The 11,222-nt window shown below is 45.6% G+C and overlaps 1 protein-coding gene across 2 annotated transcripts; it reads left to right on the top strand.

Moving 5' to 3' along the window:
• The first annotated feature begins 347 nt into the window (after positions 1-347).
• Otx2 (orthodenticle homeobox 2) lies at positions 348-10,111 on the top strand. 2 transcript variants are annotated; one of them, XM_051142966.1, is made up of 5 exons: positions 348-448; positions 624-700; positions 5,190-5,405; positions 6,373-6,524; positions 8,403-10,111. In XM_051142966.1, exons 3-5 carry the CDS (start codon positions 5,309-5,311, stop codon positions 9,021-9,023), a joined length of 870 nt encoding a protein of 289 aa, XP_050998923.1. In that variant the 5' UTR covers positions 348-448; positions 624-700; positions 5,190-5,308; the 3' UTR covers positions 9,024-10,111. The 2 variants fall into 2 exon arrangements, with proteins under 2 accessions (XP_050998923.1, XP_050998922.1); XM_051142965.1 differs by having other exon boundaries at positions 6,349-6,524.
• Positions 10,112-11,222: the final 1,111 nt, after the last annotated feature.

The following is an 11,222-nucleotide window of genomic DNA, read 5'->3' as shown; positions in this document are numbered from 1 at the left end:
AAACAAAACAAAAAAGAAGAAAAAAGAAAGGAGGACAAGAAAGGAGTGTGAAAACACCCAAGGGGAGGCTTTCCTTTTCATCGTTTTAATTGTACAATTAGTTTACATGTTCTGGCCCGGCCCATAATGTATATTTTAAGCTCAGCTCAGTGTTTTAAAGAACATTCTGGTAGTGTCGGAGGCCTGGATTTGTTGCCTGCTCTTCCCCCCGTGCAGCAGCGGCCTGTTTTCCTCCCCCTGTTGTGTGTTTTTATTATTTTCCCTCTGGCTTAGATGTGTCAATCATTCTCTCCCTGCCATTGGTTGGAGAGTTTGCGTCAAAAAGTTGCCAGAGAGGCGCTTTCTCAGCAAATCTCCCTGAGAGCGGAACCTTCCTCAGCTCCAACTCAGCCTCCACTGTTATTAAAAATAAAATTCGCTAGAGCAGCCCAGTCGCCACATCTACTTTGTATGTATCGTAGACGGACACATGCTTCTTTACAACTCTGGCCACTTCGTTTTAATGTTCTCTAAATATATATATATAATGTTCTCTAAAAATATATATATATGGTTATGTTTGACTTTTTATGGAAAGGTGAAGATTACAAGGTTTTTAACTGAGTACTCTTGATTTCTTTTAGGATAGCTGACTATTTGGAATTTTGAAGGATAATTTGATTTTTTTTTTTTTTTTTCTAACCTCCAATGCGACTGTAAGGTAAGTGTCCGTCTGTCTTGTCTATAGCGATATCTTTGTGTTCCCCGGTCCGCAGTGACCCCCGCACCTCCAGTGAGCAACGCTGCGGACGTAGATTTCCTCTGGGTCTGATTTTTTTTCTAATGAGAATTTTGAGGCAAAATTATGACCATTAGGAAAATTTGACGATGTATGGAAGAGGGCGGGAGTGGGAGGGAGCGAAAGCGCGTGCTCCTGGGGGGTCGCCGCCACTGCAGAACGTCGTGGAACTCCTACGAGTCTAATCTGGGGTGTTGGGGAGGGGTTTTGTTCTTATGCCCACGCTGTGGATAGTTTATCCTCGCGAACTTTGCGTTTTGGTCCCTAGATTTAGCTGGTGTCCTTAGGCTTGATCTCAAGGACGTTTTTAGTGTCTACGACAAAAATGATGCTTGTGTACATACCTAGGCTGGTAAATTAAAACAATGATAAAGAGGTGGGCGCTTCCGAAGGCCGATGTGCCGGAAGTCGGTATCCCCAGTCAGTCTGCTGAGGCCGCGGGCTGCCTCTCGAGCCCTCAGTCTGCCACCGCCGAAACCCAGGCAGATAACCGAGGAGGCGGGAGCGCCGGCGTCTTGTTTCTACCGCCGCGCCTGATCTCTCTTTTCGTCCTTTCTCCCCTAGCCTAGCGCTGCTGTGCTCTCCGCCTCTTCTCAAAGCCTCTTGGGCTCTTCAGTCTTTTGCATCGCCCCCTCCCCATCCCTAGGGGTGCAGCTCCCCCTCCCCTGGCACTGCACACGGGTTGTCGTGGTTCTTGGGCCAGATCACCAGGACGAGGCTGCTAGTTAGACAGGGACTTTGCCTAGTGTTGTTCAGGGGACGCGCCCGCCGCAGCCTCCGCGTGCGCACCTGGGGCGGTCAGAAGTGGGGGTGAGCGACTGGCTGCCCCCCGTCAGCGACCCGGGAATCCCTCCTCTGGGACTTCGGCTCCAGCTGTTCTGGGCATGGGGTGGCATCGTGGCCCGTTGCGCATTCTTGTACTGCTTTCTCAGGCTCGGGGACAATGAACTGTCGTGGGTCAACGCCGGCATCATGTGAAGGGGCTCGCCCAAGCCCAGTTTATGCCCTCGGCCTGCCCAAGAAGAACCATCAGAAGGTCCCCGCTAACACCGGGCCTGGGCGACCGGTCACGCGGCAAACTCAGAAGTAGCGGTGTTGATGTGTTCAAGTGACTATTGAAAGCTAGTGTCCGATTTCACTGGAAAATCTACAAACCTTAGAAGCTCGATCCGAATTAGTCCTTTAGAGAGAGAAGGGGTGTGGGGAGAGAGAAAGAGGCCCCACCGCGTGGACCTGCGATGGTACACATTGGGGAAGGGATCCGTAGAGGAAATACTCTTCCCTTGAAACTGTCTCCTCCACCTCAGAGCTTTAGGGGTAAGGATTTCGCCTGTTCACCTCGCGACTTTTTCCGGTCACCGAAAGTTATTAGCACTGGAATGGAGTTGAGAGCAAACTCCTCCCCCAAAGTAAGGTAGACACCCAGGCCTCTCTTTCCAGACCTAACACCTGGGCTTCTCCGAACTACAGTCAAGACCAACCCTCTTTCTTTCTCTCTCCCTCGCGGGTAGTGGAGTTGTTGATTCCCCGAGGCCAGAAACTTTCACTCGAGTTAGCGGGGCAGAGGCCAGGCTAGGCTGTTTTCCAAGTGCCTACGAACCTCTTTCTTCCTTCCCTCCGGCTCTGGGTCCTCTTCCCTGCCGCAGGCCAGTCGCCAGTCCGCGTAGTTTTGTTTCCTCTCCATCATGCAGAAAATTAATCAGCCAGGACGAGAAGCAGAGCTGAGCACGACGGCCTGTAATTAAGGGACGTGTGCCCCTCGGATTATCTCGTTAGTTTATCAAGAAAACATTTATTATAATTAATTCTCGGACGAGGTAATTATTATTGAACGAGGACACAGCAACTGGTAGATGGGCTTCTTGGAAGAAAAAAAAAAAAAAAAAAAAAAACACCAAGGAGGGGGGAGGTGGAGGGGGAAGCGACAGATTGCACGAATTGACCGTTAGATATAAGGCTGTGCAGGCCAGCGCAGGCAGTGGAGAGGGACCTTGGTCGTCAGGACGGCAGATCTGCGTGGCTGCTGGGCAGGGACGCCGGACCCAGTTGTTTGCGCCTGGAGGTGAGGGAACTCGCCACGCTATCGCCGTTTGCTTCTAGGTATGAACTCTCAGAAGCCACCTCACCTCGACAGCCTTCACATTAAACCTTCTTGTCTTAGAAAGGGCGTCCCCCCCCACCCCACCCCTTGCACTGTGCGTGGAGAGGAAGCTGGGATGGAATCCGTGTGAGACCGTGAAAGTTAGATGGAAAGGCCGGCATCCGTCTTCTTCCTGCAGTTTTTATTAAGTAGGCTGGCTGTGGAAACGTTCCCGTGGCTTGGGTTTTGGTTTTACTTTTTTTTTTTTTTTTTTTCCCACGCCCCGAGAAAAAGTGAAAATAATTTACCCTGAGATTTGGAGCCATTTTGGCTCTGCAAGAAGAATCTCGTCCCATACTTTCCATCATTGCCCTATATGGTGGAACGTGTGTGTGTGTGTGTGTGTGTGTGTGTGTGTGTGTGTGTGTGTGTGTTTTAAATCGAATGATGTGTTTAGGTATTTCTAATTGGGTGAGAATTAGACTAAGTAAATGTACTTCCCCATCTTAATATCAGATAGAATTTTAAGTTCTTGTATAACAGTTCAGCACTTTCCAAAGGAATAAAAGTATATTTTCGAAGAATTGCACGTTAGATGCTATTTAAAGAAGCAATAACTGTGCTTTTAAAGAGTGCTACTTTCACAACCCCAAATAGCTGGGTCTTGGAAGGAGAAATACAGAATATAACGTATTCTTTGTAAGAGCAACTAGTTTTACTAGTTAATAATCGAGTTCTCTAAAAAGGACATTTATAAAAGTCACATTTTAGGGTGGGAGAACAAGATTTGTGTCCTGAATTTAAATTAGGAAGAGGTCACAGTTTTTGAGGTCTGTGAAACTTTTGCCGCCTTCTCTTAAGCAAGGTAAAAGTGAAAACCTAAAATCCTTACATCTCATTAATGAAATTTCACTATGAAAGTGACAGAGATCTCACACTCTTGCATCCGCCATTTTGAGGAAGTTTCCCAGAGTGTCAAAGTTTCAAAGCAGAGATCTTTGCAAGACAAGTGCCTTATTTTTGGAAAATAAAAGCCAGCTTTGCTCACCGACCTCCTATATTAAAATAGATCTGGGGGAGGGGAGTCAGCAAAGGAACACAAATAACTTTTCTTTTTCATGCCTCTACGCTCTTTTTCTCACATAATTGCACGAAATTTGAAAAGCGGAGAGAAATTCTATTAGTTTCATAGCTTTGAATGCTTATCTACTTCAAACCTAAAAATCTGGGAAAGTCAGCTACTGTTAGCAGGAATCTATTTCAGCCAAAAATCCCTGAAAATTTGTCTCCCCAAGAATCTGCAGCCTCCTTATATCAAAATCAACACAGAGCAGCTTGTTCTGTGAATACACCCCTCCCTACTTGCAAAATGGGGGGGGGGGGCGGGGAATAGCAGTTTATCTGACTGGTGGGATTCTAACTTAACTTAAGCATTTCTGGCAAGCCCTATCCTGGTATTGAAGGCTTTTTTAAAAAGTATATTTAAATTAAATATTTGATGGGTGTTGCTTTAAAGTTAAATACTTGTTTGTTTAGCTATAGTTCTTTAGACACATATAATCAAGGTCCTCCAAAACCCTAATAAATCTGTTACTTAACTCAAAATCTAATTATCTAGACTACTAATTAGGTGAAAATGATTACTGGAAATGACTTCAAATGTGGAATAACAGTGGTTGGGCAGTTTTCTTAAGTTTTTTTGTTTAGCAAGTTGGTTTTCTTAAATGTTAAATACATTTACACTTTAGGCTCACAGCAGTTGAAAGTGGTAATAATAATTTTTTTTTTTTTAAGCTAAGGTAATTAAAACCTGTGCCAGGGAATGGCAACAGTCTGGGAAGAGGTAGATTTCTTGAATTGTTTCTTTGTTTCTCACCAATGGGCTTTGTTATCAGCATTATTTATTTAGCCAAAGAGTTCTTTGTCTCTGCAAATGGCCCCAATCAAGTTTTGTTTGAGACAATTAGCTAGTGCCAGCCAATGAGCCCTATGCAAATTTGGGATAGGAATGTAATGTGTGCGTTTGGAGGCGTGGGGTTTTGTTCTTTGGGAAGGCAGATTGTAATTGCTTTCCTCGGGTCTTTTTTTTTTTTTTTAAGTTTAGGGTGGGGGTGGGGAAGACAGGTTTATCTGGTCTCACTCCTTCCCCTCTAGTTTTGGAGATGCTGGGGGTGGGGTGGGGGAACGGCGGGGGGCGCATCTGCAACTCCTTTAAAAGCTTGTGCCCAGTGTTGCCTGGGTTCTTTTTAGTTACTGATGGAACTTAGAGGAAGCTGCTCCCTCCGAAGCAGTAAACCAGCACCCTTGTTTGTTTGTTTGCTTTGCCCTTAGTTCCAGCATTCTAAATCCACCCACCAAGGACTCTGACCCTGTCCACTCCAGGCGAATCGAGACCGTCCGGCTGGGTCCCCCCAATTTGGGCCGACTTCTCGCCTCCAAACAACCTTAGCATGATGTCTTATCTAAAGCAACCGCCTTACGCTGTCAATGGGCTGAGTCTGAGCACTTCGGGTATGGACTTGCTGCATCCCTCCGTGGGCTACCCGGGTAAGTGAGTCCTGCGGCATTTTCTACGCCCTTCCCCACGTTCGTCTCTCGGGAACTCCGAGTTTGGAGGGTGTACTGTCCTTACTTTAGCTCCATGCGGGATCCCCACTGTGTTTTCTTTGCCATAAAGCAGCCGAGAGCCACTGGGCATTTACTGACTCGGGGGACAGCGGGGGGAGGGGGTGTGAACAAGAGGCTGGGAAGAGGCAAGTCTGGAGTCTGCAGTAGTTACAGAAAATCATACCGCTCCATTCTTAATTCTAGTGGCTTGGGGACATATTGGGCTGGGTCGTGGAAGATTGTTGACCTTGTCACTTGAGCACGCTCTTGTCTAGGTCTCCACTCCCAGTTCCTTGGTAGTACCGCTCTGAGAGTAGCCGAATTCTCTTCCCTACTGTCCGCAAGGCCAGGGGCTTTCGGTATCCCGTGCCCTGTCCCTTTAATCTTAGAGATGTGTTCCCTCCAGATGTCGGGCACGTTTCTTTTCCCTTCAGATCATCCCTCCAAAAACCAGATACTCATGAAAGTATGAACGATGTCCCATTTTAAAGATAAAAGAACAAAGGTTCTTGCGCTGCAAAAATACCGTGAGAAATGACTCCACGTTCGCCGCATCTTTCTGAGCCTCCAATGCTTGCAGTGCCTTTAACTTTATTTACTAGACAGCCATTTCTGTTGATAGTGTAGTCTGGCGGTTGTTTTGTGTTTGTTTCCAGAATTGAGCCTGGGGGGTGGGGATTGTCGTTACTTGGTTTATTTTGTTAGCTCTCCAAATGATGCTCTGTAGTCTGCGGGGGTCACTGCACTGGGTGATGGTGTGTCCTACGAGGCTTTGGAAGGGGTGGGGATCCTCGGTAAGAGCGCGGTGAGAGGAGGGGGGTCGGGGAGGTAGGGAACTGAGGCAAAAGTCCTGTGACTGAGAAACTGCTCCCCCACCCTAAAGGGCCCTGGGCTTCTTGTCCTGCAGCCACTCCCCGGAAACAGCGGCGGGAGAGGACTACATTCACCAGGGCACAACTCGATGTTTTGGAAGCTCTCTTTGCCAAGACCCGGTACCCAGACATCTTCATGCGAGAGGAGGTGGCGCTGAAAATCAACTTGCCGGAGTCCAGGGTGCAGGTAGGGTAGATGTAGATATGCTGTTTTTCCTGATCCTGCCTTCTTTGATTTAGTCTTGGTATACACTGACGATCCAAGAGGGCCTGAGGCTCTTGTCCTGGACCAAAGAAGAGCTTGACTTTCTAACATTCAGGAGCCGCGGAACCACACTCCCCCTTTGCCCCCTTTTGCTTTCTTGTAACTCCTTAATCCTATGGACCAGGGTCTTCCGGCCTGAGTTGCAAGGTTGGAGTAGCAATTCAGCTGCAGACTGAAAGACCTAGAACCCGTAGGTCTGCAGTTAGAGATCCAGTGGAGGGCAATTTTCACGTGTTCCTTGTGTGGAAATCCTCTTCGTGGACTTTTCTTGTGTGTAGGTAGCAAGGGTGTGGGAGCTTAGTTCATGGACAGTCCAAGAAGTTTTTAAAGCACTTGAAGAAATAGCAAACGACTTTCTCAAGGCCATACCTAATTTGATTACAGAGTCAGAAACCGTACTTTTACCAAATAAGTTGGCAAAATTAAAGTGTGTGTGGTTGACTTCTTGAGAACAGAACACAGTTTTCTAGCTCTGCCACATAGCAGGCAAATTTTTATATTCACAATATCTGTAAAGATACTCTTTTTTTTCTCTCTAGCTGCCCCCATATTTTACCCTGAAAGGGAAAAAAGTCAACTCCTCCTTGACTGGCGTGAAAGCCCCATATGAAGCTCTTTGGTGCTTGTCTTTTAAGACCATGTCTTACATGGCTAACAGCAACCCCCAAATATAAACAACCTCCCCTTTTGGGGATGGGGCAGTGGTAGTACATGTTTTTGAAAGTGCCAGGCATCAGTGTGGACTACAAAGCAGAAAACAGGATTTTTCAAAGTGTGTTGGAAAAAATTCTTAGCACTTGTAGTAAATCTTGACCCAAAGCCCTCGATAGCAATAAACTGGTCCTGAGGCTGGTCTTTGGGGGTACTACTTCTGCCACCATTATAACATCCAAATGGAGAACTTCTTCAACAGGGAGGACCTGTAGCCAATGGCCGTTTGTGGTGTCACACACCTTTAATCCCAGCACTAGGGAAGCCGAGGCAAACAGGTTTCTGGGAGTTCCAGGCTGGCAAAGAGAGACCCTGTCTGTTGTCATTCTTCCTGGTGGTGGGTGGGGGGCACCTGTATCTAAGACAAATGCCAGTAGTTTCTATCATAAGTGCCTGTGTGGCAGAGAATGTACAAGGCTGGTAAAAAGAATTTTCAGAGTGGCAGGCAGAGTTTGAAGTTAACAAATGAGTGGATTAGTGTGGAGAGCAGAGTATGTTGTGTGTGACTCTGAAGACACAAACTTGAGTCTTGAAGACCAGGATTGAGACTTGTCTTTGAGCTCAAAGAGGAAGGCATACAAGTTATTTCATTCACTACAAAGCACTTTTCAGCAGACACTGGCTCAGATCTTCTCTCCACAGGCACATGTCTTCTTGATGATTTCTTTTTTGAGTCTAGGAGAGACAAAATGTTAGGTCGCAGAACCTGCTTCCATATCAGCCGTCATTTCCTGGACAGTAGAATATAAACTGTTTGAACTCAGTCGGCTCTTGGTGGTGTGTAGCAACAGGACGCGTCCTCTGAGAGACATAGACATATTCTATTCTGAGGTCATCTCAAGATACAAGTGGTCTCTATAGGAAAGCAAAGTGGAGAATTTTGGCTCATAATTAGAGTGATTCCCTTAAGTTTTCTTGGGATGAACTGTGTGTAAGATGGGCTTCCCCACAATTGAAGATGTGTAGGGGGTGCCTTCTGAGTGCTCTGTAGAAGCAGAAGAAATGATTCTTTTACCATGCAATCTGGGGCCACTCTGGCCCTTAAGGAGTTGTTATGTCAGTGCTAAAGATATTTCTTTCCCTTTCAAGGTATGGTTTAAGAATCGAAGAGCTAAGTGCCGCCAACAACAGCAGCAGCAACAAAATGGAGGTCAAAACAAAGTGAGGCCTGCCAAAAAGAAGACCTCCCCAGCTCGGGAAGTGAGTTCAGAGAGTGGAACAAGTGGCCAGTTCACTCCCCCCTCTAGTACCTCAGTCCCAACCATTGCCAGCAGCAGTGCTCCTGTGTCTATCTGGAGCCCTGCTTCCATCTCCCCACTGTCAGACCCCTTGTCCACCTCCTCCTCCTGCATGCAGAGGTCTTATCCCATGACCTACACCCAGGCTTCAGGTTATAGTCAAGGATATGCTGGCTCAACTTCCTACTTTGGGGGCATGGACTGTGGATCTTATTTGACCCCTATGCATCACCAGCTTCCTGGACCAGGGGCCACACTCAGTCCCATGGGTACCAATGCAGTTACCAGCCATCTCAATCAGTCCCCAGCTTCTCTTTCCACCCAGGGATATGGAGCTTCAAGCTTGGGTTTTAACTCAACCACTGATTGCTTGGATTATAAGGACCAAACTGCCTCTTGGAAGCTTAACTTCAATGCTGACTGCTTGGATTATAAAGATCAGACATCCTCGTGGAAATTCCAGGTTTTGTGAAGACCTGTAGAACCTATTTTTTGTGGGTGATTTTTAAATATGCTGGGCTGGACATTCCAGTTTTAGCCAGGCATTGGTTAAAAAAGTTAGATGGGATGATGCTCTCAGACTCCTGATCAAAGTTCCCGTGAGGCATAGAAGGAACCCTGAAGGGCCTTAGAGGGGCCTATCAACCAGCACCCTGAAATGGACAAAACAATCTATTTAAGATTCTGTCATAGCTCTAGATCATGGGTTTTCTGATTTGCTGATGATTGAATATATTCTAGCCACATGCAACCAAACATCACTCAAAATAAAAATCAAACAACACTTCAGTTGTGAGGGAAGGGAGTGGAAGGCCATGGCCTTCAAAGCAGAGGTAATCCGGTGTGTTAGCCAATCCTTGGTTGAATCTTAGGAATGGACAGCGTCCCCAGCTCATTCACGGTTCATGACCAACGGGGAGTTGGCACTAAAAACCTTTTCAGGGCTGTGTGAATTGTGCGACTGATTGTCCTAGATGCACTACTTTATTTAAAAAAAAAATAATAATGTTCATAAGGAGTCAATATGTAGTTTAAGAGACAATCAGTGTGTGTCTTATATAAATGGTACATCCGTGGTTTTTAATCTGTGCTAGACTTCAAAACTGTGATCTCCTGTTATTGTATGCAACCTTGAACTCCACCTCTGCAGAGGTTCTTCTGTGATTAAATAGATTATAATTATAAGCAAAATTCAGAGTGACTGAATACTGATCTAGAAAGATTACCTTTGGCTGAGGTGAGCTGCCTTGTGTTCTCTGGGCAAGGATCGAGAAGAAGCAAAAAGACCCTAATTCATCTGTGATTTAACGTGGGTAATTTAACATTGGTAAGCCTGGTGGGAAAAGGACGCTGGTCACTTGCGCTGACCCTGGTGAATCCTAAACAGATTGTTGTCATTTATGCTTGCAGATGTTAACTGGAAGTTATATATGCATAAACCCTTTCTTCCTGGATTTGGCAGATATGTATAATTATATTAAAATGGTTCTAGCACAACATTGGGTCTAGTTTAATTTTATACCATTCCTTATGAGTGAGAAGGCCCCATTCGGCCTCAGCATCCCAAAATGTGTACTGTGAGGCAGAGAAGAAATTAGTAAATTTACTCCTGTTTTTACTTTTCCTCTTGCTGATCTATGAATGAACTAGTTATGAATGACAGTGAAGTGTAAACTTCTGTGACTCCCCTCAGGATTGCTCCCAGTTGAAGTTGTACCTCCCAGTCAGCCATTAGCATCTTTTGTTCCCCTTCTAGAAGCTTGAATTGAATTGTTTGTTAGAACACTTTGTTAGTTTGTTTGTTTTTGGTTTGGCTTAGTGTTTTTGTTTTGATCAGTGGGGTTTTTTGGGGAGTGGGTGCAGAGATTGGAGTATTTCAGAAAATGAGAATGTCAAGAATTTGTCAGCTCTCTAAGGGCATTTCCCCCTATTCACTTAAAAAAAAAAAAAGCTGAGGTAAACACGAGAGGGAGTGTAATCAGAATCTGAACGCAATTCAGGCAGAAATGATTTCTGAACAAAAGAGTTTCAGAAAACTTAAAAACCTATAATTTCAGTAGTCGAACATAAGGCACCCTGGTCAGTGCTTTGTGTTGTGGTGTGTGTGTGTGTGTGTGTGTGTGTGTGTGTGTGTGTGTGTATACGCTGGTGGAAGGGAAAAAGTCCCTTTTTGGGTTGTAGGAGTTACTAAAAGAGACAAATGGCCAATGGCTGTGGTGCTCCTCCACGACTTAATTTTAGCTTAAACATGGTATGTTCTTAAATTTGACCAAAATTCAATGACTCTTGATTGTAACTCTATAAATGAAGGCTAGCAGTTGCAACTATTTTGTTTTCTGGTTATTTCATTTCCTATGCCTGCCTGTGTTTTTGAACCCCATCTAAATTTGCTTTACTGCTAAATGAAACTCAATACTTTATAGCCATCACCAACTGCACAGTTGTATGGCTAGATCCTCCTGGGCCTGGAGACATTTATCTGTAGTCTTCCCGGAAGTGACATTTGGGCCCTAGGACCTTTAAGCTTGCCTTGATCTAGCTTTTTAATCGCCCAGGTTTCTCAGTGCAATAGTGAAGTAACTCCCAAATAACGAATTTCTGACATTGCCTTTGGTTTTCAGGAAACCGTAGCAAGTACAGGGACAGTCAATACCTTAAAGAGAGTATCTGG

The sequence above is a fragment of the Acomys russatus genome, chromosome 3, assembly GCF_903995435.1.
Source record: "Acomys russatus chromosome 3, mAcoRus1.1, whole genome shotgun sequence".
Classification (NCBI taxonomy): Eukaryota; Metazoa; Chordata; class Mammalia; order Rodentia; family Muridae; genus Acomys; species Acomys russatus.
The sequence above is the reverse complement of the archived record's forward strand: the minus strand, read 5'-3'. Positions and strand labels throughout refer to the sequence as shown.